We start from the raw sequence: 24,527 nt of genomic DNA, 5'->3' as shown, positions 1-24,527 counted from the left end.
ACCCTAAGATGTTAATTAAAACTAAAAATTCCGTATTATGATAAATGCGTAAGAAAATGAATTATGTTTTTGTCTTCTTTTTCGTCTAGAGAAATATGGTAACCCTAGAATTGTATCCAATGAACTTATTTATTCGGACACACTGTATACTGTATAATCCACTACTTAAATTAATATTAATTGCTGTGAATTATTAATTAAAAAACTTATTTCTTTTTGTCTCAACGTATAAGGAAGCGCCGCTTCCCCCGCTTCCATGGACCACATACGCGTCTTTATTCAGGTGACAGGTGTTACTAAAAAACTCAGTAAACTCGAAGTAACTACTCAGAGGAATGAAGAATGTTTTACTTTTTCGACTAAAAATGTAACAACAATTCTCTAATAGTCACCGCAAATATGCCGCTCGAAAAAAAAAATAGTTTCGCGTAAACCAAAAGCATTCTAAAACCGCCAGCGATTAAAGTTACCATATCTATTACCTAACTCGCTATAATAGCATGTAATTAACACTCAATTATCATTCATCGGTACGATAAACAAAACGCAACCGGGAGAATAATAAATATAACAGAACAGAGCAACGAATTTTCCGGGCAGGAAAACGGGCGAAACGAGCCGGCAACGGCGCGGCCAAGTTTTGCCTAGCGACAGGCAGTCTGCCGGTCGCGGTGCCCTCAAAAATAATTGAACATCGCCAGCCAATGCCGGCTCGCTTGTTTCTAAGCGGCAGCACACCTGGTTTGGTACAATTTCTATTTTTTTTTCTATACGCTATGTTTTTACGCTAATTCTAATTTGCAAACGCGAACGTCACGTGGCTGTTCTATTAGATCGTTACCGAGGCGGTGATATAGGCCTGAGAGGAGACTTGTTGACGTCATCAAAGTAGATCTTTTAATTTTTTACTGTTATACATAGGTAGTAGGTATAATAGCTTTTTACTATTATATAAGTAGTTCCGCCACTGACTTCCCAGGAGGGGTAATTACCCCCATTACCCCTCCTGTATAAGGCTATCATCAGTGGCGTGTCGTATAGGGGGCCAGGGGGGGCGAACGCCCCCTCCACCCCTATGCGCTTAGCGCCCCTGGCGCCCTTTGAAAAAAAAATAGAAAAACTAAATTTAACGCAAAAACAAAGGGTGCCCTACCGTGCCCTTAGCTCTTCAAGATAAAAAAATGTCGTATATTATATTTCTCACATTTTATTTTTGTTTTTTAATGTTTACTTATATCCTTGTATTAAACAAGGCTTATATTTATTAATTTAAATCTCTAATGAAGTAGGCGTATATACTACGTACGAAAGTTTTCATATGGGTTTGAAACTTGAAACTACGCTACCGCTAGACCATTGGCTAGACATAACGAAGAAGATCCAAAAAAGGCCGCCAAAAAAGAAGAGGAAAGCAGTCGCGATGGAAATAAATTCGGGGAATCACCGACCGAAATATAATCGATTATAATGAAGTGCTGAATAAAATTAATATATTGTCCAATCACTTGCAAAAAGTTAATATCAACTTATGTACAGCTGCTAATATGATTACTGCGGTAACTATAGATCTCAAATCATTAAGAAGTGAAAATATTTTGATAATTTTAAAAAAGAGGCTACTATTTTGGCAAATAAATGCAATACGTCAACATCATTTTCCACAAAAAGACAAAGAATAAAAAAAATTCATGATGAAATCCAGAATGATTACCTACATCAAAATTCTGAAGATAATTTCAAGATATCAGTGTTTTATGGTACTTTAGACATTTTAACTGGTACTCTAGAGAATCGTTTTGAAGACTTCCTTAATATATGCCAAAGTGTTTATTGAATATGGACCAATATGGATGGATATGGACGTCAATGATGACAATTTAAAATGTCTTATGGATTGTTATGGATTATTCTTTAGTTGATGAATATAAACATGTTTGCAGTTTATTAGAAGAAATTAATGTAATGACAACAAATTTGCACCTGACGAATATTTATCATTTTTAATTTCCAATGACCTAGAGTCTTCATATCCATCTTTATGTGCATTAATGTGCATTACTTCTCAGTATTGAAGTAGACACAGCCCAGGATCTAAATATAGACGAAATAATTGATTTTTTTAAATCGGTTAAATAAGACGCTTGCATCTTTGAAATAACTGTTTTGTATACTAATTTTTTTAATAAACAAATTTATAATTAAAAAAAAAAAAAAGTTTCCATGTAGTCTTATTATTTAAAAAAAATTTGTAATTTATTTGATTGTAAATTTGTACTTTATTGATCATTGCGCCCCTTAAGGTCTTCGCCCCCTCCGCCCTTTTATCCACGACACGCTACTGGCTATGATCTATATGACTATATTATGACAATGATCAAATCAAAATATTGTGAACAAAATAAAATATATTCTCATATAAACCGAAAGAGAAATAATTGTCAAAAATAAAAATAACTCACCTCTGTTGATGGGATGAACTTACTAGGTCCATAAACCAATGGTACTGGAATTGGTAGTCCACGATCCTGCAAGAAATAAATAAAGAAGATTAAGAAAACTTAAGAAAAACAACTGGGATTTTCGAAAAGTAACAAAAAGCAAAATATCAAACACAAATTATTTAAACTAATAAGGACGTCCTAGGAAATAATATTAAAATAATAACTAGTTTAAAGTAAATAAAATACAAAGCAACAAAAAAATTATTAAAAAACAATTATGCCAAAATGATAAGTCAAATATTCATTATACATATTCATGAACGTCCAAAAAACAACTAGTTTATAAAATCTATGAGAGACAATTACAGAAAAGCTCTTTTATTATTCTTATATTATAAAAACGATGTACTTAAACAGCCGTTAAACGGTAACCTACTAAAATGCCGTTAATAGATATTGTGACGTCGTTCATGTCGGCGGAAAGTAATGCCTAGCTGAGGCTATCACTTCGTAAGCGAATGGTCCGTGGTTCAAATCTCACGCCGACCAAGACTTTTTTATATTTGTTTTTGCTTATAGCTTGATCTTATTGCATTGGTTTCACTCTTTTTGGTTGGATTGGTTTAGTTATTTGGCGGGTTGGTTAGCGTGGTTATTTGGAGGGTGTTAATTCATTGGTTAGTTGGTTATTTGGTGGGGTTGGTTGATTTTTACTAATTTATATTTGTTTTTTATATTTTTTTATCAGTGTCGAGGTTAGTTGCGTTGGTTAAGTTGGTTATTTGGTGGGGTGGATAGCGTTGGTTAGTCCTTATAAAATTCCTATATTTCATAAAGCCGTCAAGTGCGTCACATCAACGACGTCATACCTATTAACGGCATTTTAGTAAGCTACCGTTTAACGGCAGTTTAAGTACAGCCTTATAAAAATGTTATTGTGTTAATATTCTGTTTTTTGTTCATACTGGCTAAACAACTGCCGGCGGTATTGTTAGTGTATACAAGAAAATACCGTCATCCGGCGGCATGCTATTTCTATATCCGTAAATGCCGGTAGAAAATTGAATTAATTTGTCGTTGACGGCGGTATGCACAACCTGAATCATACCTAAATGCCGTCATACAGTAATTTAAACATAAAATACTGTCGAAATCAACTAACTTCTAACCGTTGCCGCTAACTTACTGTCCGGAAATTACGATCAAAGCTATTATCTTTACAGCAGCTGACTGAAAATTTGATGTAAGACATTCAATTTTAAAATTAATGCATTCGAAGCAACAAAAATAAAATCCGCATTAAAATTTAAAAAAAACGAGGATCACAAAAAAAGGCTGAAATCAAAGCAATCAAAACTCAAACGAGGCGTTTCGGAAAAAATAAGGATAGGAAAACAATATAACATACGAACATCTTTCAAAACACAAAATACACTTAGATCCAGTTTATCACATACTAAACCAATGAATACAGACCAACAAACAAAAAATGTAACATACCAAATACCCTGTGAATGGGATAAATTTTACATTGGTGAAACATCTAGACCCTTAAATGTCAGAATTAAAGGACATAAAGATTATTTAAGAAAGGGAGATTTTCACAAATCTAAGATTTGTCAGCATTCTTGGGACACAGGGCACAGAATAAATTTTAATAACTCCAAAATTATAATGAAAGAAGCGATAGCCTCTAAAAGAAAAATAAAAGAGGCTTTTTTAATTCAATCTAATAAAAATAAATGTATTGCTCATGCATCTGTAGATGTTAGTAATGTATGGCAATCGCTTCTTTGATTTTAAAGAACAATAGATACAAAAAGATAAATAAACATAACATACGTAAAATTTAAAAATAATCATACAGAAAGTTTGGGGCTTTTTGGTTTTACCTTATTAAGTAATTGTTATCAGGTAGTAATTGTTAATTTTGAAGTTTAAATATCCAGTTAAAAAAATGTCATTTTAACAGAACGTCAACGGTCAGTCAACGGTTTCTTGTAGACGTATCTATTTTAAAAAAGTAAAGTGTTCTCGAATAGATGAATTTAAATATTTTAAATAGTTTTTTTTCTTTATTCTCTGTTTTTTTTTTGCTTCCGATGACGGAAAGAGATAACTTTCCGAAACGTTAAGCATTTTTTTTCTTTGTTAAGAAAATTTGTATTACTATAAACATAACTTCTGACAAGCAGCGTCCGTTTAGGTTTAATGCAGAAGTGTTTACAAAAAATAATTATTTTATTTTGTAGATTTTCTTGCAGTGCAGTGGCGAAATACCCATAAAGGATTTTTTTGGAAAGATGAATCCGCCACATAGATATAGACATTTTTTAATCAAAACTCATTCGTGCAACTATGTGTCGACTGGATAGAGAGTTACTGGTAGCGGCTAGGCGCTTCTGACGTGCTACTCAAAGCAGTAATAACTTTGCGGTTGACATTTGTTAATCATAGTGATGTATGATGTAAAGGGTAATATTGCCGTGGTAATATTACCGGTAATTTTGGTAATATTATGTAATAAAACCGCAATTTCGGTACACTGGAAATATTGCTTTTTTCCCGCTCTACTCTTTTCCTTTTTTTGTGAAAACAAGCTGCTTTGACTAAAAAGCCTTTTTGGACACTTAACACTTATTAAAAAGCTTAGCAGTTGATGATAGTCCAGATATTACTGATGTTCTGTCACCAAAAATAGGAAGCCCTCTGCTTGGGAATGAATTTTGGCTACAAATGTATGAAGCATATGATTTGTTTAAGTCAATCTCGAAGTGGATAACGATTTTTGAAGCTAATGGACCAACAATCTCAAAAGTTTTTATCTGCTTTTTTTGAAATAAGGTCCATGTAAAGCGTTTCAAAAAACATGTGCCATCTCTCGTGGGGAGATTCCTCACGTAAAAATAAGACTTATTTTTCATATCAACATAGGTCCGATTCTGCTTTGTTTCGTAGCTACAGGGTGTTAAAGTGTTAATAATTACCTATTCGATTTATTGTAATTTTCTTTCAAGTGCTTTTAGTGATTTGGATGAAATTTTGAAGGTAAAAGTTTTTTTAATGCTAAAAAGTGTCGGTAAATTCATCAGGGACGTGCATATGGGTTATCACTAGATTATCACTAATTTTCCAAAAAAAACTGACTCTTTTTCTTTTGATAGCAAAATTGTGTAGGCCCTTTAATGCCAATTAAAAGCTATCTCTTCATATTTTGTCGAATTCGGCCTCCTTGATGGGATAAACGTAATGTTATTAATCACAATAATTAATAAAATTAAAATGAAAATAAATTTAATATACAGGGTGGTCCAAACTGTATTCCGGAAACTTCGGCAGCATATTCTGCACATTAAAATAAGTAAAAAAGTTCTTATAAATGTATGTCCTAAAATGCTTAGTTTCGGAGATACAGGGTGTAGAAGTTTCATTTTAATTTCGATTTTTTCCAAATAATTTCCGAAGTAACGTAAATATTTGGATGAAAATTGGTGTCTGGGAGTTTTTTGACATGAAAAATTTGATTTCTATGTCAATATGGCTCCTACTTGTAGGGGGCGCCACCTATGTATTTTTTAACTGGTTTGAAGAGTAATAACTTTTCGTCCGTACCTGTATAAAAGACGATTTACGATGTTTTCTACGTAAAAAAGGTCTCTTGGTAAAAATCGCTGCGAGTAATGGTTCTCGAGATATTTGGAATCGAATTTACCAATACCTATCATCATTGACATAAATTAAACATGTTGACTAATTAGTTATTAGACTAAAATCATAAATTGGCGACGTTTTTGTGCCAAAAGTTCAACAGAAACTGTTTTATCATCATTTTTTCGAAGAAAAATTATGATTAGTTCAAAAAAATAAAAAGTTCCCAAATTTCTCATTTCGGTCAAATAACTAGCTACTCAACATTGTTTATTTTTAGTCAATAATGACATGTATTGGCTATGTCCATTGTAAATATCTTGAGAACGGTTGCTCGTAGCGGTTTTTACCAAGAGACATTTTTTACGTAGAAAATCACGGAAATGTATATTCTTTTACTCAGTGGTTTTATACAGATACGGACAAAAAAAGTTCTTACTCTTCAAAACAGTTAAAACACATGTAGGTGGCGCTCCCTACAAATAGGAGTCATTTTGACATTAACCCTTAACTGGTCCGGCGTCGTCTGACAGACTACGCCAAATAATTAACTCACTCTCATTAGTTACTGGGACCGCCTACAGGATTGGCGTTCCAGCTAATCCTCCCCCTTACGGTCAACAACTGATATTTATGCCCAAACTGGATTAGTTTTTTAGAAGTTCTGGCAGAAGTTACTTAAGCCGTAGTCTCTCAGACGATGCCGGACCATCTGTGTAAGATTTTGTGTGTGACAAACTTTTGTAAAATATGGCCGGGCCTTCGAAAAGAGTGCGTTTAGGAGACTCTAATTATGAAGAAACTCTATTAAAATGACATGATGAGCACTGTGACAGTGACAATATGACAATCTGCCAGACAAATGCGTTTGACAATGTCAAATATTCCACGAGAAATACCACTTTGCAGTTGGTAGAACACTTCCAATTCCTGTACAACCAGAACATGCCTACGGAGATATTCTTATCCTATAGAGTTTTTATCCTAGTTAAATACAATGTTATGTCCTAGATAATTATTTTTAATGCCTATAATGTACGAATCCATTGTGTAAAACATGTTTAGGAAAACAATGAACTTTGCCTCATGCTGTAACTAAAAACATTTTCTTAACTTTAGTTTTATAACTTATTTCTTTTATATATATAGTATTAAAAACTTATTTCTATATTGTAATGACTGTTAGTAATTTAGTTTTATTTTTTAGAGCTTAATAAAAACCTAATTGATTTTTTTTCAAATTTATATGTATGTTATTTTATTTTGTACTATATTTTTTTAAAGTTAATATTAATTGAACCCATTTTTGTCTAGATTAGTTCAATAATACATAATATAATATATAATGAAATTAAAATTTGTTATTTTTTAGTTTTTGTGTGTTTTTTAAACTTTTTAGAAGGCGTAGTCCTACAGACTACGCCGGACCGTTTATGATACATATCTATTACCGGACCAGTTAAGGGTTAAAATCAAATTTCTCATATCAAAAAACTCCCAAACACCAATTTTCATCCAAATATTAACGTTACTTCAGAAATTATTTGGAAAAAATCGAAATAAAAATGAAACTTCTACACCCTGTATCTCCGAAACTTATCATTTTAGGACATACATTTATATGAACTTTTTTACTTATTTTTATCAGTAAAATACGCTGCCGTAGTTTCCGGAATAAAGTTCGGACCACCCTGTATATATTTTAACTAATTTATTCTTAAATATTATTACTATTAGTTATTATTACTATTCGTCTAACTTACAGCAATTTCAAATGAAAAAAATATGGTATTTAAGATAACTACAAAAAAACTAAATTTAAAAAGTTTTAACATCCTCTCGAACATCCTGTAACTCTAAAACTATGCATTTCCATACCAGTGTTTATAGGAACTTTTTTTCATATTTTTTGATGAGGAATCAGTGGGTACTTATTTAAAACTTTCGCAAGTTAATGATATTAATTTTTTTTGAAGGTTGCTATTAGACTTGGATCAAGGCAAATTAATAAAATTGCATTTATCTCATCAAGGAGGCTGAAATCGACAAAATATCAATAGACAACTTTTAATCGGCATTAAACTGCTTACACTATTTCGCCAACAAGAGAAAAACAAGTCAGTGACGTACATGCTTTTTTTAGACAAATATTCCAGTGATATATGCACGTCCCTGGTGTATATGGCGACACTTTTTTCGCCTTAAAATATGTCCCATTTATTTATAGTAACTTTTACCCTCAAAATTTCATTCGAATCACTAAAACTACTTGGAAGAAAATTATAATAAATCGAAAGATTATTAAGATTTTAACACCCTGTAGCTGCGAAAGAAGGAACAATCGGACCTATGTTGATATGAAAAATAAATCTTATTTTTGCGTGAGGAATTTCCCCACGAGAGATGGCACATGTGTTTTGAAACATCCTGTATATGTAGCAAAATATCAGATTCGTATGTTGCTAGGTCGGCAAACAAGAAAATGTGTGCAATTCTGGAAAAACGGACAAGTAAATGTTTGAGACTTGCTCCATCATTCTGTCTATCTATACTCACCTATACCCTACACCTATACCCACTGACCGGCACAATACAAAATTAAAGGAAAGAACCTTTATTACTTGATTGATTTGTCCATCGACCACGAAGAAACAAACTTACCGAGGAAAGGGCCGGAAAACTTACTTATATTGCCCATAATTATAATTTACTAAATAGGGAAGAATATCCAAGAATGGTAGAGGCTGCTAAGAAAGAAATGGAAGAAGAAGATATCGATTTCCAAGAATAGACTTGACTCAGTTAACAAAAGACAAATGGCATAAGAATATGACAAGATTAAGGATGATTTACCATTATGTACATAGGCCACTCTGACTATGACTAGTTTAAAAAACGTTCTTGTATTTTTTTGTAATGTTATTACAGTTTTGATATAAAAAAAATAGTATTATTTAAGAAGCTGTTTTTTTTATAAATTACCAATGTTGCCATCTTCTTTTTCCCTAAATGTTCCAAATATGTTTTCTTAACTATAATTCTACAAACTAATAATGACATTAAAACAACCGACATTAAAACATATTCGTTAATAAGTATTTGTTAAATATAAAAAGCAAACAACTAAAATGAATTGATTTTTTGCGAGGATAAATACTTCGAAAAATTGGGCATGTTATTAAAATGCAATTACAATTAATCTAGTTGGCATAAACACACCTTGTTGCAAACGGTAAAAGATCTAACCTTGATGAAAAAAACTTTAAACGATTTCAGTCGATAAATCATTCGAGTTGCAATAAACAAACCGCTTATTTATCTGGTCGAGATTTGAATACCGCTGTGAAAAAAAACTGTACTTAAAAAACGATATAAAAATAAATATGATTTGTTCAATTAATATTTGAATCATAATACCAATAGATGCTTTCAATTAAACTTTCTGGTTTAATTTAAATGATCTAGAGCAGTGATGGCAAACCTATGACACGCGAGCTCATTTTTGGTGACACGCATCTTCAAAAATAAACATTTTTATAATTCAAAAATGTTTCTCTCATATCGACTAGAGGTGGTTATTAATAATAATATTATTACTTAAGTTAATAAAATAATTAGTAATTTAATTCTGAACTCAGACGTCCGAGACATTCTCTGCGTGAGAGAAATATCTTTGGTATGTTTGAATCTTATGATACCAGTAATCAGTGCAACAACAATGCAGAAAGTTCATACACATCTTCAGAGAAGGCAAAGCCAGATTTGTTGTACATAGGTTATTCCAGGGTCAAATGACGCCTAAGCCCGTATAGTGCTGAATACCAGAAACTAATCAAATATCTAAAAACAGAAAAGGTATTGGTAATTAGTGATGTTGGTAGCGAATATTTCCATTCGAAGTTTGCAGGAAATTTCAGAAATTTCCGAAATATTCGATCCCAAAATCGCGAATATTCGCAAAAATCCGAATTTTGCAAGAAATTTCTTTTCGAAATTGAGCAAAAATTTAACGAAACATTTTTACAGATGTAACAAATTATTGCGCCAAATCGGGTTTATGGGCTCTCGACTACGTTTAGATGTCAGTTAAAAATGTAGACTGTCTAAGTTGGTGGCAAGCAATGTGTAAAAATACTCAGTTGAAATATTTAGCTGTTGCTCTGCTGTCTTTACCAACGTCATCTGCAGCCACTGAGAGGAGTTTCAGTACTTACAGTTTTATCCATACTAAAAAAAGGAATCGCTTAACTGCACAAAGAGTCGGCAAAATAATGTTCGCAGCTCATAACAATAAATTATTACTACAAAAACAAAAAGTGATTATGGAGCATGATATTCAACAACATGAAACTCCTCCAGAACCACTAGAACCCGTAGAGTTAGAGGTCCATCCTTCAGAATCAGAACCAGATAATATATCAAATATATCTGATTTAAAAATAGAAACTGACGAAGACAGTACTACTACTACTATAATACCCTATGAAGATGGGACCAGCTCGGGGCCTGAAAGTATTCCGGAATAGAATAATTCAGTTATTTGTGTTTTACGTTTTTTAAATTTATATTTCGTGCTTTTTTGTTTATTTTTAAGTTCATAGTCATAGTTCATAGTTTATGTACAGGGTGGGTCAAATTCGACGCTTTTAAATGGAAACACTCTTTTCTATAGGAGATAGACACAAAACTTAATATCGGTGTCTGGAGCTCAATTTTTGTCAAAAACATGATGGTGAAAACCGCATATCGATATCTGTTACCGTTTCGGAGTTACAGGGTATTTTTCAAAAATATGCATTTTTAACAAATCGCTGTAACTCTTTTGCTATGGAAAATTTTATATTTTTATGAAACCATTTCCAAAGCACCTTTTTACGTAGAATTTAATGGTTTAAGAATATTTTTTTTAAAATTAATAATTTAAGAATTATCAACAGAAAATTTGATTTTTTATATGGGAATTTAAAATTACCTTTCCAAAAATATAACACACTTGATATTTTACACGATTCCTCTTCGAGATATAGAGTATATAGAAATTCGCCCGCTTTAAATAAGTAGGCTTTGAACGGCATCGGCTGTAATGCAAAAAAATTCTAGCTGTGAGCATCAATTAAAACGAAAATAATATTTTGCTATGAGAGATGCAGAATTTTATACAATTAAAAACTAATTAATTAAAAAATTAACAATTTAAAATATATTTAACCAACATCAACACATTTAAACTATATCTAATAACAATAAAAATAAATAGCAAACCAAGACATGAGATTTTGCTACAGGTGTTCGACATATCAACCGTCTTCTGTTATGGACAGACGGGGCAGTTTTTGAACATTTCTCGCGGGATTCATTAGCTCAGTGGGGGTGAAAAATACCCTCTCATAACTGCTAAGTATTTCTAATTATTTTCTCGACTATACGGAAGAATAAGGAACCTTTATTGTTCCGCAAATATATCCATAGGATTAGATCCATGGGCACTAAGTCAGGCGGCCTCGACCCCCATCTTGGTTAGCTATTCAATTATTCTTGAAATTGGCTGCAAAAATTTGCTGATAACTTCAGCGATCAGAGGTCGTGCATCGTCTTGCTGGAAAAATATGTTTAGAGTTCCATTAAGGGCATATCATCAATTAGGGGTCCAAAGCCTACTAGTTAAAAGTGGCGAACTTCTAAAAATTCTGTATTTCGAAGGGGATTATAACAAAATATCAAGTGTGCTATATTTTTGGAAAGGTAATTTTAAATTCTTTTCAGTTAATTAAAAATATAGAGGGTGTCCCAAATAAAAAATCAATTTTTCTGTTGATAACTCTTAAATTATTAATTTTAAAAAAATTCTACTTAAACCATTAAATTCTATGTTAAAAGGTGCTTTGGAAATGTTTTCATAGAAATACAAAATTTTCCATAGTAAAAAAGTTACAGCGATTTGTTAAAAATGCACATTTTTGAAAAACACCCCGTAACTTCGAAACGGTAACAGATATTGATAAGCGGTTTTCACCATCATGTTTTTGTTGACAATTGAGCTCCAGACACCGATATTAGTTTTCGTCTATTTCCAATAGAAAAGGGTGTTTCCATTTAAAAGCGTCGAATTTGACCCACCCTGTACAAAGTACAAATGTTACCGAATGATTTTTGTTATGTGTTATGTTTATGACTTTTATGAGTTATGTATTGTTTATTAAAAATATAACAACTAATAATATCTAATATTATGTTTATTGTTTTTTTTTCACTAACATGTTGGTATCAGTATCAACAAAAAATATGTAAAATTGTAAAATTTCCCAAAATTTCATAAATTTCCGAAAGCTTCCGAAAATTTCGGAAACTTCCTGCAACAATAAAAAATTTCTGAAATATTAACATTACTATTGGTAATACTGCTGAATGAAACAGCTACAAGGCACAGCGGTAGTATACATGTATACCAGATTAAGTTAGCTTGAATGCGTACACCATTTATCTAGTTTTCCCTACCTGGTGTAATTATATTAAATTTGTTGTTACGGCTGTACCTTGTAGCGTGTAGCTGTTTCATTCAGCAGTATTCCCAATGCAGATGGGCCTAGAATGTCGGAAGGTGTAGGAGCTGAAACAAGGAATAGTTTTACTATACTAGAAATAGTTTTCAAAAAGGATCATTTTCCAGGTGGAAATAATGGCAATCCATTACTGCAGTTCGCAAGAAAGAACACACCATTCAGTTGCCATCTTCACAGATAGCCAAGCAGCGTTAAACGCCTTCGGTTCCACGAAGATCAATTCTAAGCCAGTGTGGGGTTTTACCGAATTTAGACAAAAATACAAACCATGCTGGGGCATCAGCTCTTTGATCTTTAAATTACAAAATTATTAGTAATTATAGTATATTCAGTTCGAGTACTGATTAGATCAATATCTAATATTGACTTGAAAACAAGCAAATATTAATTTTAGGAATTATCCTGTAGATTATAATTGAATAAAAACGACTCACCTGAACCATATCCAAAATTCTTCGACATTTTCTCCTAACATGCCCGAACGGACAAGCGAAACACAACCTCAGAATAATAGGCAACTGCAACGCCACCAAATCAAAATATTGCACGGTAGTTCTGCCACCCTTGATAGTGCTCTTGGACACAGTCTCGTCGCCAGTGTTACAACGAGGCCTCTTCTCGAAAGTCACAGAGCTAGACATCGAATGCCCATCACCATTTGACCTTTTACAATCCGACTTCTTCACCTGCGACTTTGTCTCACTCTCAACAACCTCAGATTCATCCTTTTTCGTTTCGGTAACATGACAGGTGTCGTACCTGTCCGAAATGTCATCTTTACAGTCGCATTTCTGATCACTAACGAAATTATTTGGGTCCAGCCAGCTCTCTACAAGTTTGGACACGACATCGAGAGCTAGCTCTTGGATTTCGGTGTCTTGGGTCGAGTAAATTCGATCTAGGTCGAGCATAAGTTCGTCGGAAACCGCCGGTAGTTTTATGGGATCAGATTCGTTATCGTCCTCCAATGGTAGTGAGGAGGTACTGTCAGGATTGGCGGCTGATCTTTTCTGAGACGCGGTGACGTTGGTCTGGACAAACATGGTTTGGTCTTTTTTACGTATATACTTGTTTATTTTTTGTACTTGGTGTTAGTCTAAGTCTTTGGTGATTGTTAATACTTTTTCATCTAATACTGAATGTTCGTTTTTAACTGGTTAATTGATGCTTGAGTTCAGTGTTGTTTGAATCTGAAATAAAAACAGTACGAATATACAGTATCTGCAGAATTGGGTCAAATAAAATTTACAATATCATGTTAATATCATTTTATACAAGGTGCGTCTCAAAAGTGGCTCACCCCAAGAACTTTAGTATATGACATAAATTAGGATTGATTTGGACGCATTTTAAATGGTACCCTCGGCATTTTTTTTACTTTATTCGGATGCTCTGAATGACGCTCTGAATAGAATGTCATATCATATGTCAACTTTTGACATTTTCGCTTAAAAAATCGAATTTTAAATTTCAATCTCGAGTGCCATTGGTTGTGTTGAAAACAGTAATTTTTAATCAAGGAGCCTTGGAAAAATAGATTTGACCGTCTATTGTTTTTAGTGCCTTGTCCTGGCAGTTGAAAAGATGCGTAAATCGTATTTTTAATCATATCTCAATTTTTTCAAATGGAATGAGAGTGGCTCATTAGCATATTTAGAAAAATCTTTTTTTACGAATAATTTGGTACCACACACTTGATATTTCGAGTCAAATTGTAGTTATGAACCGCATGTTACAATTTCAAACGAACCATATCCAAAAATGTCAAAAGTTGACATATGATATGTCATTCTATTCAGAGTGTCATTTTCTATCGAATGAAGTAAAAATAGTATATTAAACAACGAGTTTCGAAAACGACGTTTTGCACACGAGTTCGACACTTTGTTGGTTCGAGCCGGAGGCAAGAACCACAAGTCGAACGAGTGTACCAAGAAGTTTTCGAACGAGTTTTTACGCCATTTTTTCTACGACTACAAATTAGCAACAGACTCACTCAGTTTTTGCCAGTTTTGTGAAATAATTTGCGATGTAATGATGACACTTTTCTGACGGCGTTTCAGCTAAACATTGGAAGTTAAAAATGTTAAAATTGGCACATGTCATGTGCAAAATGACACATGTCGTGCGCTAAATCCTTAGCACACAACCGTTTGCAAAACGCCAATTGTTGTAGGTAGTCATTTCCTGTGAAACAAAAAGTGGCCGAAAACAACTGAATGCGCCAATTAATCTTAATTTAGGTCATATACTAACATACCAAATTTCGTTTTATCTAAAAAAATAAAAAAAATATAGGGGTGAGCCACTTTTGAGACGCACCCGGTATACCGAGGCAAAAAGACTTTTTTTTCATAAATCTCAGTGAAATAAGTAAACCTAGACGTTTCTAAAATATCTGTCGTTACAATGATATTTCGTTAATTACATCTCAAATCATATCAAAAGTATGGTCTACAGACGATGTTAAAAAACAATGTTCTCTTATTGTAAGAGAAAACTGTAAAAGATACTTTTGTTAGCACACAACATGGTTTGATATAAATCCATTCAAAAATAATTAGAAGATTTTTAAATAGTTCAACACCGTGGATTATCTACATATATAAAATGCTAATGTTTATCTGTGTCGTCTCTACTGAAGTAACGACTTGCTCTAGAAAGTTGCTTATTTTACTAAAAAATAGCTAATTGGCTCTTCTAAAAACTGTCGTCGCCGGATTTTTTGTTTTTCATTTAATTAAACGAAAAAAATAAAAAGTATTTTTTTTCTTGATGTCGATGTCGTGGCGGATGCGCCAGGCTTCAACTAGTAACCTATAAAAGGCGTTGCCCTGCAGTTTTACGTTTTGGAAAGTTTTGGAAATATAATTTTCTTCTATATAGTAATTAATAATATTAGACAATCATTAAAACTAAATATTCTTGTGCAACCTTAGAGAAATAGCAAATTTAATCTACCATCGGTAACTGTTTTCTAAATTCACTATTTTTAATTATTCATATCAGTTTAATATAGTGGTATTACATTAAACTCCATTACAAACTAATGATATTTATTCATACTCCATGTTTACTTATTTTTCTGAAGCCACCACAAAGTTTGACCAAATATTTCTAGAAATATTTCGTGAAACATTTCGGGCATAGCGTTCAGATAATTCAAAAATAATTCATTCTGCCTGATTTCATAAGCATGCTCATGCTATATTATAAAATAACAAAAAAAATAATAAAAAAATATATACTACACCAACGAAGAAACTTACAAGCTCACTGCCTTTATCAATTTTTCATAGCCAGTAAAACTCTCTCTAAACTTTAACAATTTAAAACTTCGATTTGGCGGCTGTATTTCGTCTCCACCTCATCGAAGTTAGTCCATTCTATGCTCATTTGCATACAATGTTTATAAACTTTATAATTTTATGCCGCCAGCCTATTATTACATTATTTTCTATACTTTACATTATTAGTTCTTCGTTTTAACAGCTTTAACTTGTTTACATCCATGCATAAATAATGTACCATTTATTTTATTTTTTGGTCTTATTTTTTTCCTCGTTTTTTTCATAATTAGTCTAGTCTAGGCTTTAACTCTTTATGACCTGTATGGTTAACCCTTGGGGTTTACCAAATGTTAAATTTAACATTTAAGGTTATCTAATTAATATAATGGCAAGGTGTATTACTGGTTGCATAACTGCATACTGCTAAAATCGCAAAGTGCATTGAGGAACCTGGCGCATTCGCCAGAAAGTAAAGAAAATTATAGAATTCTTTAGAAAAATCTAGAAACAACCGCCAGGGGGTATATAAGGCCCGCGCTTTGACAGTTGGAAGTTTTGAAGTTTGAAGTCTAAGTCTGAAGTTTGAAAATACCGCGAAATACCGTTAGAGTAATAGTAGTTGCATAAGTTGTGTTGTAAATAGTATAAGTTGTGTGTACAGAGTGAAACAAATAAATTCGTTAAGTATTTTATCGTGAGTTTAAATAGTGGACCCACGGAATCCGTAACAATAATTTAATGCTATTTTATAGTCAATAATATAATATGTCATGAATATGTCAAATTTGTTGACATTGATTTGTGACATTGATAAGTATGTACGTTAGGGTGGTTCACGCTCTTCAAGAAAGGTCTCTTACAATTTTTCGATAAACCTCCTTCAAATTTGAATCATTCTAAGTATAAGTATCTAAAAAGTATACTTGGATCAGATGGCATATCGTGGATACATCGCCCAGAAGGGAAAAGATTTGATCCAAAGTATACAAAGGCCACTGTAAAGCATGGTGATAGATCTTGCATGGTGTGGGGGAACAATGGATCGATTTATGTATTTGGACATCTTAAAGAAAGTGATGAATCCGTTTGCTGATGATTTGCACGATAATGATCCAAAAGCATAAATCGGAAGTCTTACAAGAATGCTTTTTGTCTGAACAAATTAGGGTTATGGACTTTCCTGCCCAGAGTCCAGACCGTAACCCCATTGAAAACCTGTGGGAGGAACTAGATCGTGTAAGACGAAGTCTTGGTGAGACAATTCCGTTTGCGGAGGAGGTTAAATATCTAGGATTAAACCTGGACAAAAAACTTAGCTGGACCTCTCATCTGGAAAAAAACATCAAAAAAGGCTTGCTATGCTCTATGGGCATGCCGCCGAATTTGTGGTAGAAACTGGGGATTAAACCCCAAAAATATGTACTGGCTATACGTGACAGCCATCAGACCTATTATCACGTATGGTGCAGTTGCCTGGTGGCAGAAAGCCCACCAAACAACGGCAAAGAATAAATTGTCGAAACTACAACGACAAGCATGCTTAGCGGTGACTGGTGCCTTCCATTCCACGCCGTCAAAAGCTATGGAAAAGCAAAACCGGCTAGTAGATGAACTACAGTCGGATGAGATTCTGGGAATGGTTTCGAATCTCACACCACCAGTCCAACTCTTGACACGCACCTCCAACGTACACGGACGGATCCAAAAACGAAAAAGGATCTGGCGCAGGAATTTACTGCAGCAGTCCAAAGACTGAGATCTACCACAGTCTTGGAAAAAACATCACAACTTTCCAAGCTGAGCTATATGCTATTGAAACCTGTGTGCAACTGCTGGTAGAACAGCAATACACTGGGAAAACAATATGCATATTTTCGGATAGTCAAGCCGCGCTGAAAGCACTTGAGGCAACGAAAAGCACGTCTATGACGATTCTTCATTTTAAGAAACTACTCAATATATTAGGAGATAAGAACAAAGTGTCGCTAATATGGATACCGGGACATGTCGGCCTAGAGGAAAATGAACGTGCTGATTCCCTCGCCAAAATTGGTGCTGGCTCGCCATTCTTGGGCCCAGAACCGACACTTAGCGTTCCAAAAAATCTCGCAAGAGACAGGCTCTGTGAATGGGTTAGGGGTGCGACGTTCCGGGACTGGAATAACAATCCCGGAATGGAACATGCCAAGAAAATCCTAGCAGGGCCATCCAAACATAGAACAGGAGAACTCCTTAAGGCTGGTAGGAATGGAGCGCGTACACTCACTGCAGTGTACACGGGCGACTGCCGGCTAAGATCACACCTACAGAGGATGGGACTGGTGGAAGACGCCGAATGCCGACTCTGTATGGAAGATGACGAAACAATGAAGCACGTTATGTGAACCTTCCCCGGGACCAGGTTTGAGATGTTTGGCAAACCCATGCTAGACCTATCAGACCTAGAAGACATATCACCCTCGGACATAATGGCATATGTTAAAAGGCTGGGTTTTGAGGGTGTACTTTAACGCTCTTTACATATTAGAGCTTGTAGAAACTGAGCCACAATAGGCCCTCGCAGCTGCAGTGGAGGGTCCCATGGGACCCCCCTCTTAGTCAAAACAATACAAGACGAAGTCACAGCAATAAAAAAGATTTGATAAGAATTTTGAAAGAGGCCTGGAATTCCATTGAACCAGATACCATAAGAAAACTACTGGACTCCATGCCAAAGCGATGTCGTGAAGTCACAAGTGAAGTTATACTAGCTAATCACGGTTACTTTACCCATTATTAATTTTATTAGGTTAGCTACACTATGTACATATTTGTAATTTTAATATTAATTTTTAGTTTTTAGTTTCTCTATTTTTGTCCCTATAGTTTTTTTTATTTAACTGAATAAAATCTTAAGTTTTCGTGAGACATGAGACAATTAAAAAAAAAAAATAAAAACTATTTAAGTTTAAGTATCTTTAATTTTAACAATGCATAAAATGGTCTCAGTCTCTGCGTTAACAAAAAAGACACAATTTTAAAAAGTTTCTCTACTTTTGTCCGATATTGTATAGTTGCAGCAGTTGCAGCATATCATAAAGTTTTAATACCTATACTATGTGTTGCAAATAAACTTAACAACAAAGATTTTTATTAACTTTTTTTAACTGTTAAGCTACAGATACATGCACAGACATACCTAGTACAATATTTAAATATTATATAAACTTCTTCTCTAAAACAAAAAAGTTATTAGCCTTTTCTCTTGGCTGCTTACTATATTGTCATTGATCACAATAATTAAGTAAGTACTTATACCTAATTTTCTAGTTTAAGAACTAGAAACAAGTTGAAATACCACTTCGGTAGAAAAAAAAACATAGATAATTATTTAGTGAATAGTAATTAGTTTCAAACTGTATCTGTACTGTACATTTACACCCTCCCCTGTATATTAGCTGGATACGTGACTCCCTTGGATACAAGAGCGATTCCTGCATAATAAGAAAAACAAGAGAGATGCAAGATGTGTTTTTAAAGCTAGAGAAAGCCCGTTTTTTAAACTCTTTTTGTGTTCTATCTGTTTACGAAAAACTCAGCAAAGTTTACACAGACTTATTCGCTGAAAAGCTGACTTTACTTGCTTCGAAAATAAGCTACATTATGACATCAGCTGATGCTACTTACCGGTTATACGGGGGTCGTGTTATAATTCTGTTGCAGCGCGATCACAAACCGTCGAAGAACAAAGAAAACTTCGCGAATTCGGCGACCGGGATCAGGATTTTCGTTGGCGAGGCTACGTGTGCCTGTAACAATGCATTTCCCAGTGAAAACCGCCGGAAAACTGGGGAAAGGGACCTTTTTACCGACGAAAATCGACCACGAAACAAAAGAGTTGCCGGTATACAACTATTTTTTAACGTCAATACACCGGCTGACTTGATCCAAAGCCCAGCTGACTGGGAGAACGCGACGTTGTCGTGCGTTGCTTCCTATACTGCAGCAGTGAAAGCCGAAAGACTATTATTACCTGAATTTTATTAATTCTATTATTAATTATAAGCTTTCCAACATTTTTTTTTCTTAAACCTGTATATTTTAATCCTCAAATATTAGTATTTTTTAATCTTAGAAAGCTTAATCAATATTTTATAGTTTCTTTTTTGGGTAACCAGAAAAGATTTTCCCGCATTTGGCAACGTTGGGCGGTGTAGCATTGCGCAAGCATGAGCGATGACTAAATCGGGAATAGTATAGTAAACCCAAAGATAAATAGGAGAGAGAATATCAAGGTTTGTAAATAAATATATTATGCATATAAATATAATAAAAAAATAATGTTTACCCTATGATTAAGAATTTAGGATCGATTCATATCGGATAATAGGATTTTTATTACAGAAACCACTAACTAAAAATTATCCATTAAAATTAAAAGTAACAGCTGATTTTTATCATTTGTAATAAATAATTAAATAATAAAGATAATATTTAGTTTTGTATTAATTTTTTTTAAATGTTTTACAAATAAGCGACAATGTTGGCAAAATAAATCTATTTTTTTAATAATAATTAATTATTAAATGATTTAAATACACTCACAGGCATGAAAAACGGGCACCTTAAAATTTTCATGTATTTTAAAGTTTTATACAGGGTGTCCCAGGCTGAGCGTGCATTAGAAGTTTCTAGAGAACTATAATTGTGCTATAATATCTAGATCTAAGATTTTTTGCACATCATTGTTTCACAACGAGATCAATCTTTGAATAAGAAGACTAAGGAAGGGGCATATCAAAAATCTTAGGTCCACCGCGATGGACCTCAAATAGGGCCGACTTAAATTCCGGTTTATCAGTGCCGTTCTAATTTTATTTAAAAAATATAAAACTATAATGTAGGATAGACGTGGGGTAGACTCAATAATTTTTTTTATTTTACATTGTGAATAAATGTTTTGTAGTAAAATTGTTATAAAAATATAAAATTCTAATAAAAATAGATAAGTTATAATAATTATTTATAACCATAAACATCCGATACGCTACTGAAGGTAAGTCAAATTGACGTATCTAAATTCTTTGACATCTAACCTTTGACAAGTAGTAAATAAAAGCAAAAATGCAAAAAAAATATATAATTAGTTAATTTAAGTGAATTTCATAAATGATCGGTTTACTACACGTATGTATATTATATAGTCACTTACTAGCGAAAAGTTGTTCCATTATCTCACTCGATTTTTGCCGAGATCTACCGCACGCTACACAACCAACTATTTTAGAGTCTTTTTCGATAAATCGCGATAGTGTCACTCAGGGGGTGACAGTAAACCGGAAAATTGGAAACAGTTGTGGCGCGGTCCTACCCAGGCAGAAAGCATGGCCTTCTAGACTGTCTAGGGTTCCCAACTTGAGCATCAGCGATTCCGGGACAATTATTTTTAAGCTTTTAAATAATTGAAGCAAGACATTAAATATTAGAAAATAAAATATATTATGTGTGTAGTACACATTTTTTTAGTTTCCAGGTCCCGGCCAAGGCAAAACTTTCGCCGGGACAAACTTTCTGATTCCTGGTTAATCCCGGCCAAACCGGGACGGTTGGGAACCCTAAGACTGTCCTAGACAAAAATCTGAATATTTCTATATGATTTCTGTCAATTTCTGTTACGGAACATTTTTATGCACGTCGGCGTCCTCTTCTTTTGTCTGTGTGTCAGCCATGTGTCAACTCCCGAGGCCTCTGGCAAGGTCGGGCGCCATTTTAATTTTTGCCGTTTTAGATTTGATTGGAAGTTTGTTTATGATATTTCGGCTGAAATTTATAAGTACAAAGATGTTTTTTGATATAAAGCTCCTTGTTAACACTTTAATAAAGTATATATGGTAATAATTACATGAAGAAAATGATGAAATCGACGTTTCTGCGTGTAGTAGGTATGGGCCATATTATATGTAAAAATAGGTAATATATTAACTGTTTTTATATTTTTTTAGCTTTAGATCCAAGGATCTTGGGATATTCTTTACCAAGGATTTTTCCGTATCTCTATTTAAAGACTGATCGGTGATTTTGAGCAATTGAAAGCAAGTTACACAAGGTAAATTATGATTATTGAACTATTATTAGCCTACATTAATTATCTACAAGATGAACAGAAATGCGTAATTACATATCACATAGGTACCTATTATGTATTTTCATAGCAATAATGCTATGTATGTAGATTATTTTTTTTGTAGATTATTTTTAACATACAAATGAGGTATTAGATGTATATGTATCATATTTTTTATTCATTTTATTTTCATTCAAGTCCTGTTTGATTTAATTCACAAAAGCCTTATGTACCTATATTTATGTTTTTTACATATTTTTTTTTTTGATTCCAGGTTTTGCGTGGGTTCCTGTTGTCTTTTTCCTGCTTCCAGTTAGTTTTACGCCCGTGAAGCTGTGAAAACATTTATTTATATTCAAGTTTCTGTAAGTCAGTGCACTGTTACTTTACTAATTCACTTTAACACAACATCTCTGATGTTATTTAAATATTTTGATATTGATACAGTAGTTTATGTGTTTATAGCTCTTTAATTGTGTTGATTTGCATATTTATATTGTTCTAAATTCCAAATAAATATTTTTGAGTAATTTTGTTGTATTATTAACTACTAGAAAGAGTAAAAAGTATATTAACCCTCATTTAAACCTCCTGAACAGCCCGCCATTAAAAACCGGAAACGGGAATAAATTTCATAAAATTGAAATTGTCATGTCTATGTCATGTCAAATGTCCCAGCCGCCATATCTGAAAATTAGTTACCCAGGCAGCCACGCTGTTTCCATAATTTAACATTGACTTGACACTTCTTCTTGTATTTATTATTTTATGGTGTCACTGTTAATTTAAGTTCTGCCACAATTTCCATCTAGATTTACTACCTTTATACAACTATCAGTAGTAGAATAAATAATAAATAACATAAAATAAGCTCCGTAAAGACTGACAAATCTACAAAATTTCAAATCAAATTCAAATGTGTCAAATGTGTCGTCAAACAGAACTGTCAAGGATCCCCACCCTAGAGTCCTTTTTCCGCCCACCATGCATGAATACATGGATAGCATTATGCTCCTTCCTTAGTCTTCTTGTTCAAAGAGATCAATCGATTAAAAATATCTTCAATATGACGGCACCTCCGGAAATACCGTTGACAACAACTTTCTTTTTTTTAATGGCTATCCCCATTTTTTATTACATACTTAAATTCTCTGTAAAATTTTATGAATTCTAATATCAAACATAATTTTTTTTATAAAAAAAAAGATATTAAAATTAATTTTTAATATACATATTTTTTATATTATTCTTGTTTATTATATTTTCAAATGTAAAGATTTAAAAATTAAAACATATATCACAAGTAGTCTAAAAATACCATATGATCGAAAAAAAAACGGTGTCCAGTTGGCTTGGAAATGACGATGGATTATATTCAAAATATAATTTTATATACAAAAATGACAGCGATCTTCATTGTCTGACGCTGTTTTTTTTTCAATCGTATGGAATTTTTTTGAAACTACAGAAGCATATTAAACATTTTATATAATAAAATATATTAAGTATATTTTATATAAGTTTGATTAACTATATAAATAAACGTACGCTATATCTTTGGGTTGAATATACCAACTGGTTTTCCATTAGCTGCTTTAATAGAAAAACGAACGTTGCCAAATCGAGTGAAATTTCTCGAAATCAAATAAAACAAATGTTGAATATAATACAAAATTTATATAAATCCATTTAAAAAATATCTACGTATATGTCCTACACAAAACAAAACATAAAATGTATATAAATAACAGTCAACAACAATTTTTCAGACAACTGGACAAGTGTATAAAAATTTGCTTATTTACACGAGATTTTCGGGTGTTTTAGTGACCACCTTGAGCTACCTCCTTACACCTTTTCGCGGCTGCTTCTACAGCACCAATCACAGCACTTCTAAAACCTGGAAAAATATAAAAACTCACCGTTTTAAAAGTCTACATACCTATACAGGGTGGTCCGAACTGTATTCCGGAAACTTCGGCAGCATATTCTGCAGATAAAAATAAGTAAAAAAGTTAGTAGAAATGTATGTTCTAAATTGCTTAGTTTCGGAGATACAGGGTGTAGAAGTTTCAATTTTGTTTCTATTTTTTCCAAATAATTTATGAAGTAACGTAAATACTTGGATGAAAATCGGTGTCTGGTAGTTTTTTGACATGAGAAATTTGATTTTGATGTCAATATGAGTTCTACTTGTAGAGGGCGCCACCCACATTTTTTAACTGGATTGAAGAGTAATAATGTTTCGTCTGTACCGTAAAAAAAACATAAATTTACGATGTTTTTTACGTAAAAAGGTCTCCCGGTAAAAATTGCTGCGAGCAACCGTTCTCAAGACATTTAGAATGGAAGTATACTCTGTTTTTTTTCTCAGGTAAGATTTCGACAGACGATGACAGAAGAAAAGCAGATGACGTCCCATACCAATCTATTTATTTTACTAAAAAAAGTTTCTAATAATTTTTAAGTTAACTATGGATGGGTT

The 24,527-nt window shown here is 33.1% G+C and overlaps 2 protein-coding genes across 3 annotated transcripts in view; both read right to left on the bottom strand.

The window, feature by feature from the left end:
* LOC115885877 (sestrin homolog) overlaps positions 1-19,861 on the bottom strand; it is a 396,046-nt gene extending 376,185 nt beyond the window's left edge. For both annotated transcript variants that reach the window (XM_030904911.1, XM_030904913.1), the window contains exons 1-3: positions 19,606-19,861; positions 13,084-13,839; positions 2,460-2,525 (exon numbers count right to left, since the gene is read on the bottom strand). In XM_030904911.1, coding sequence (XP_030760771.1) covers positions 2,460-2,525; positions 13,084-13,692 — 675 coding nt within the window. In that variant the 5' untranslated portion in view covers positions 13,693-13,839; positions 19,606-19,861. The remainder of the gene's footprint in view (positions 1-2,459; positions 2,526-13,083; positions 13,840-19,605) is intronic.
* A 3,838-nt stretch (positions 19,862-23,699) lies between these two features.
* The window catches only part of LOC115885951 (pyrroline-5-carboxylate reductase), a 34,073-nt gene continuing 33,245 nt past the window's right edge, over positions 23,700-24,527 (bottom strand). The window contains exon 6 of the mRNA XM_030904988.1: positions 23,700-23,942. Within this exon, the coding sequence (XP_030760848.1) occupies positions 23,866-23,942 (77 nt within the window). The 3' untranslated portion in view covers positions 23,700-23,865. The remainder of the gene's footprint in view (positions 23,943-24,527) is intronic.

Source organism: Sitophilus oryzae, unplaced genomic scaffold (genome assembly GCF_002938485.1).
Source record: "Sitophilus oryzae breed Bouriz unplaced genomic scaffold, Soryzae_2.0 scaffold_465_pilon_pilon, whole genome shotgun sequence".
In the NCBI taxonomy this organism is placed as follows: domain Eukaryota; kingdom Metazoa; phylum Arthropoda; class Insecta; order Coleoptera; family Curculionidae; genus Sitophilus; species Sitophilus oryzae.
Note: the sequence above shows the minus strand (reverse complement) of the source record. Positions and strands in the feature narration are given on the sequence as shown.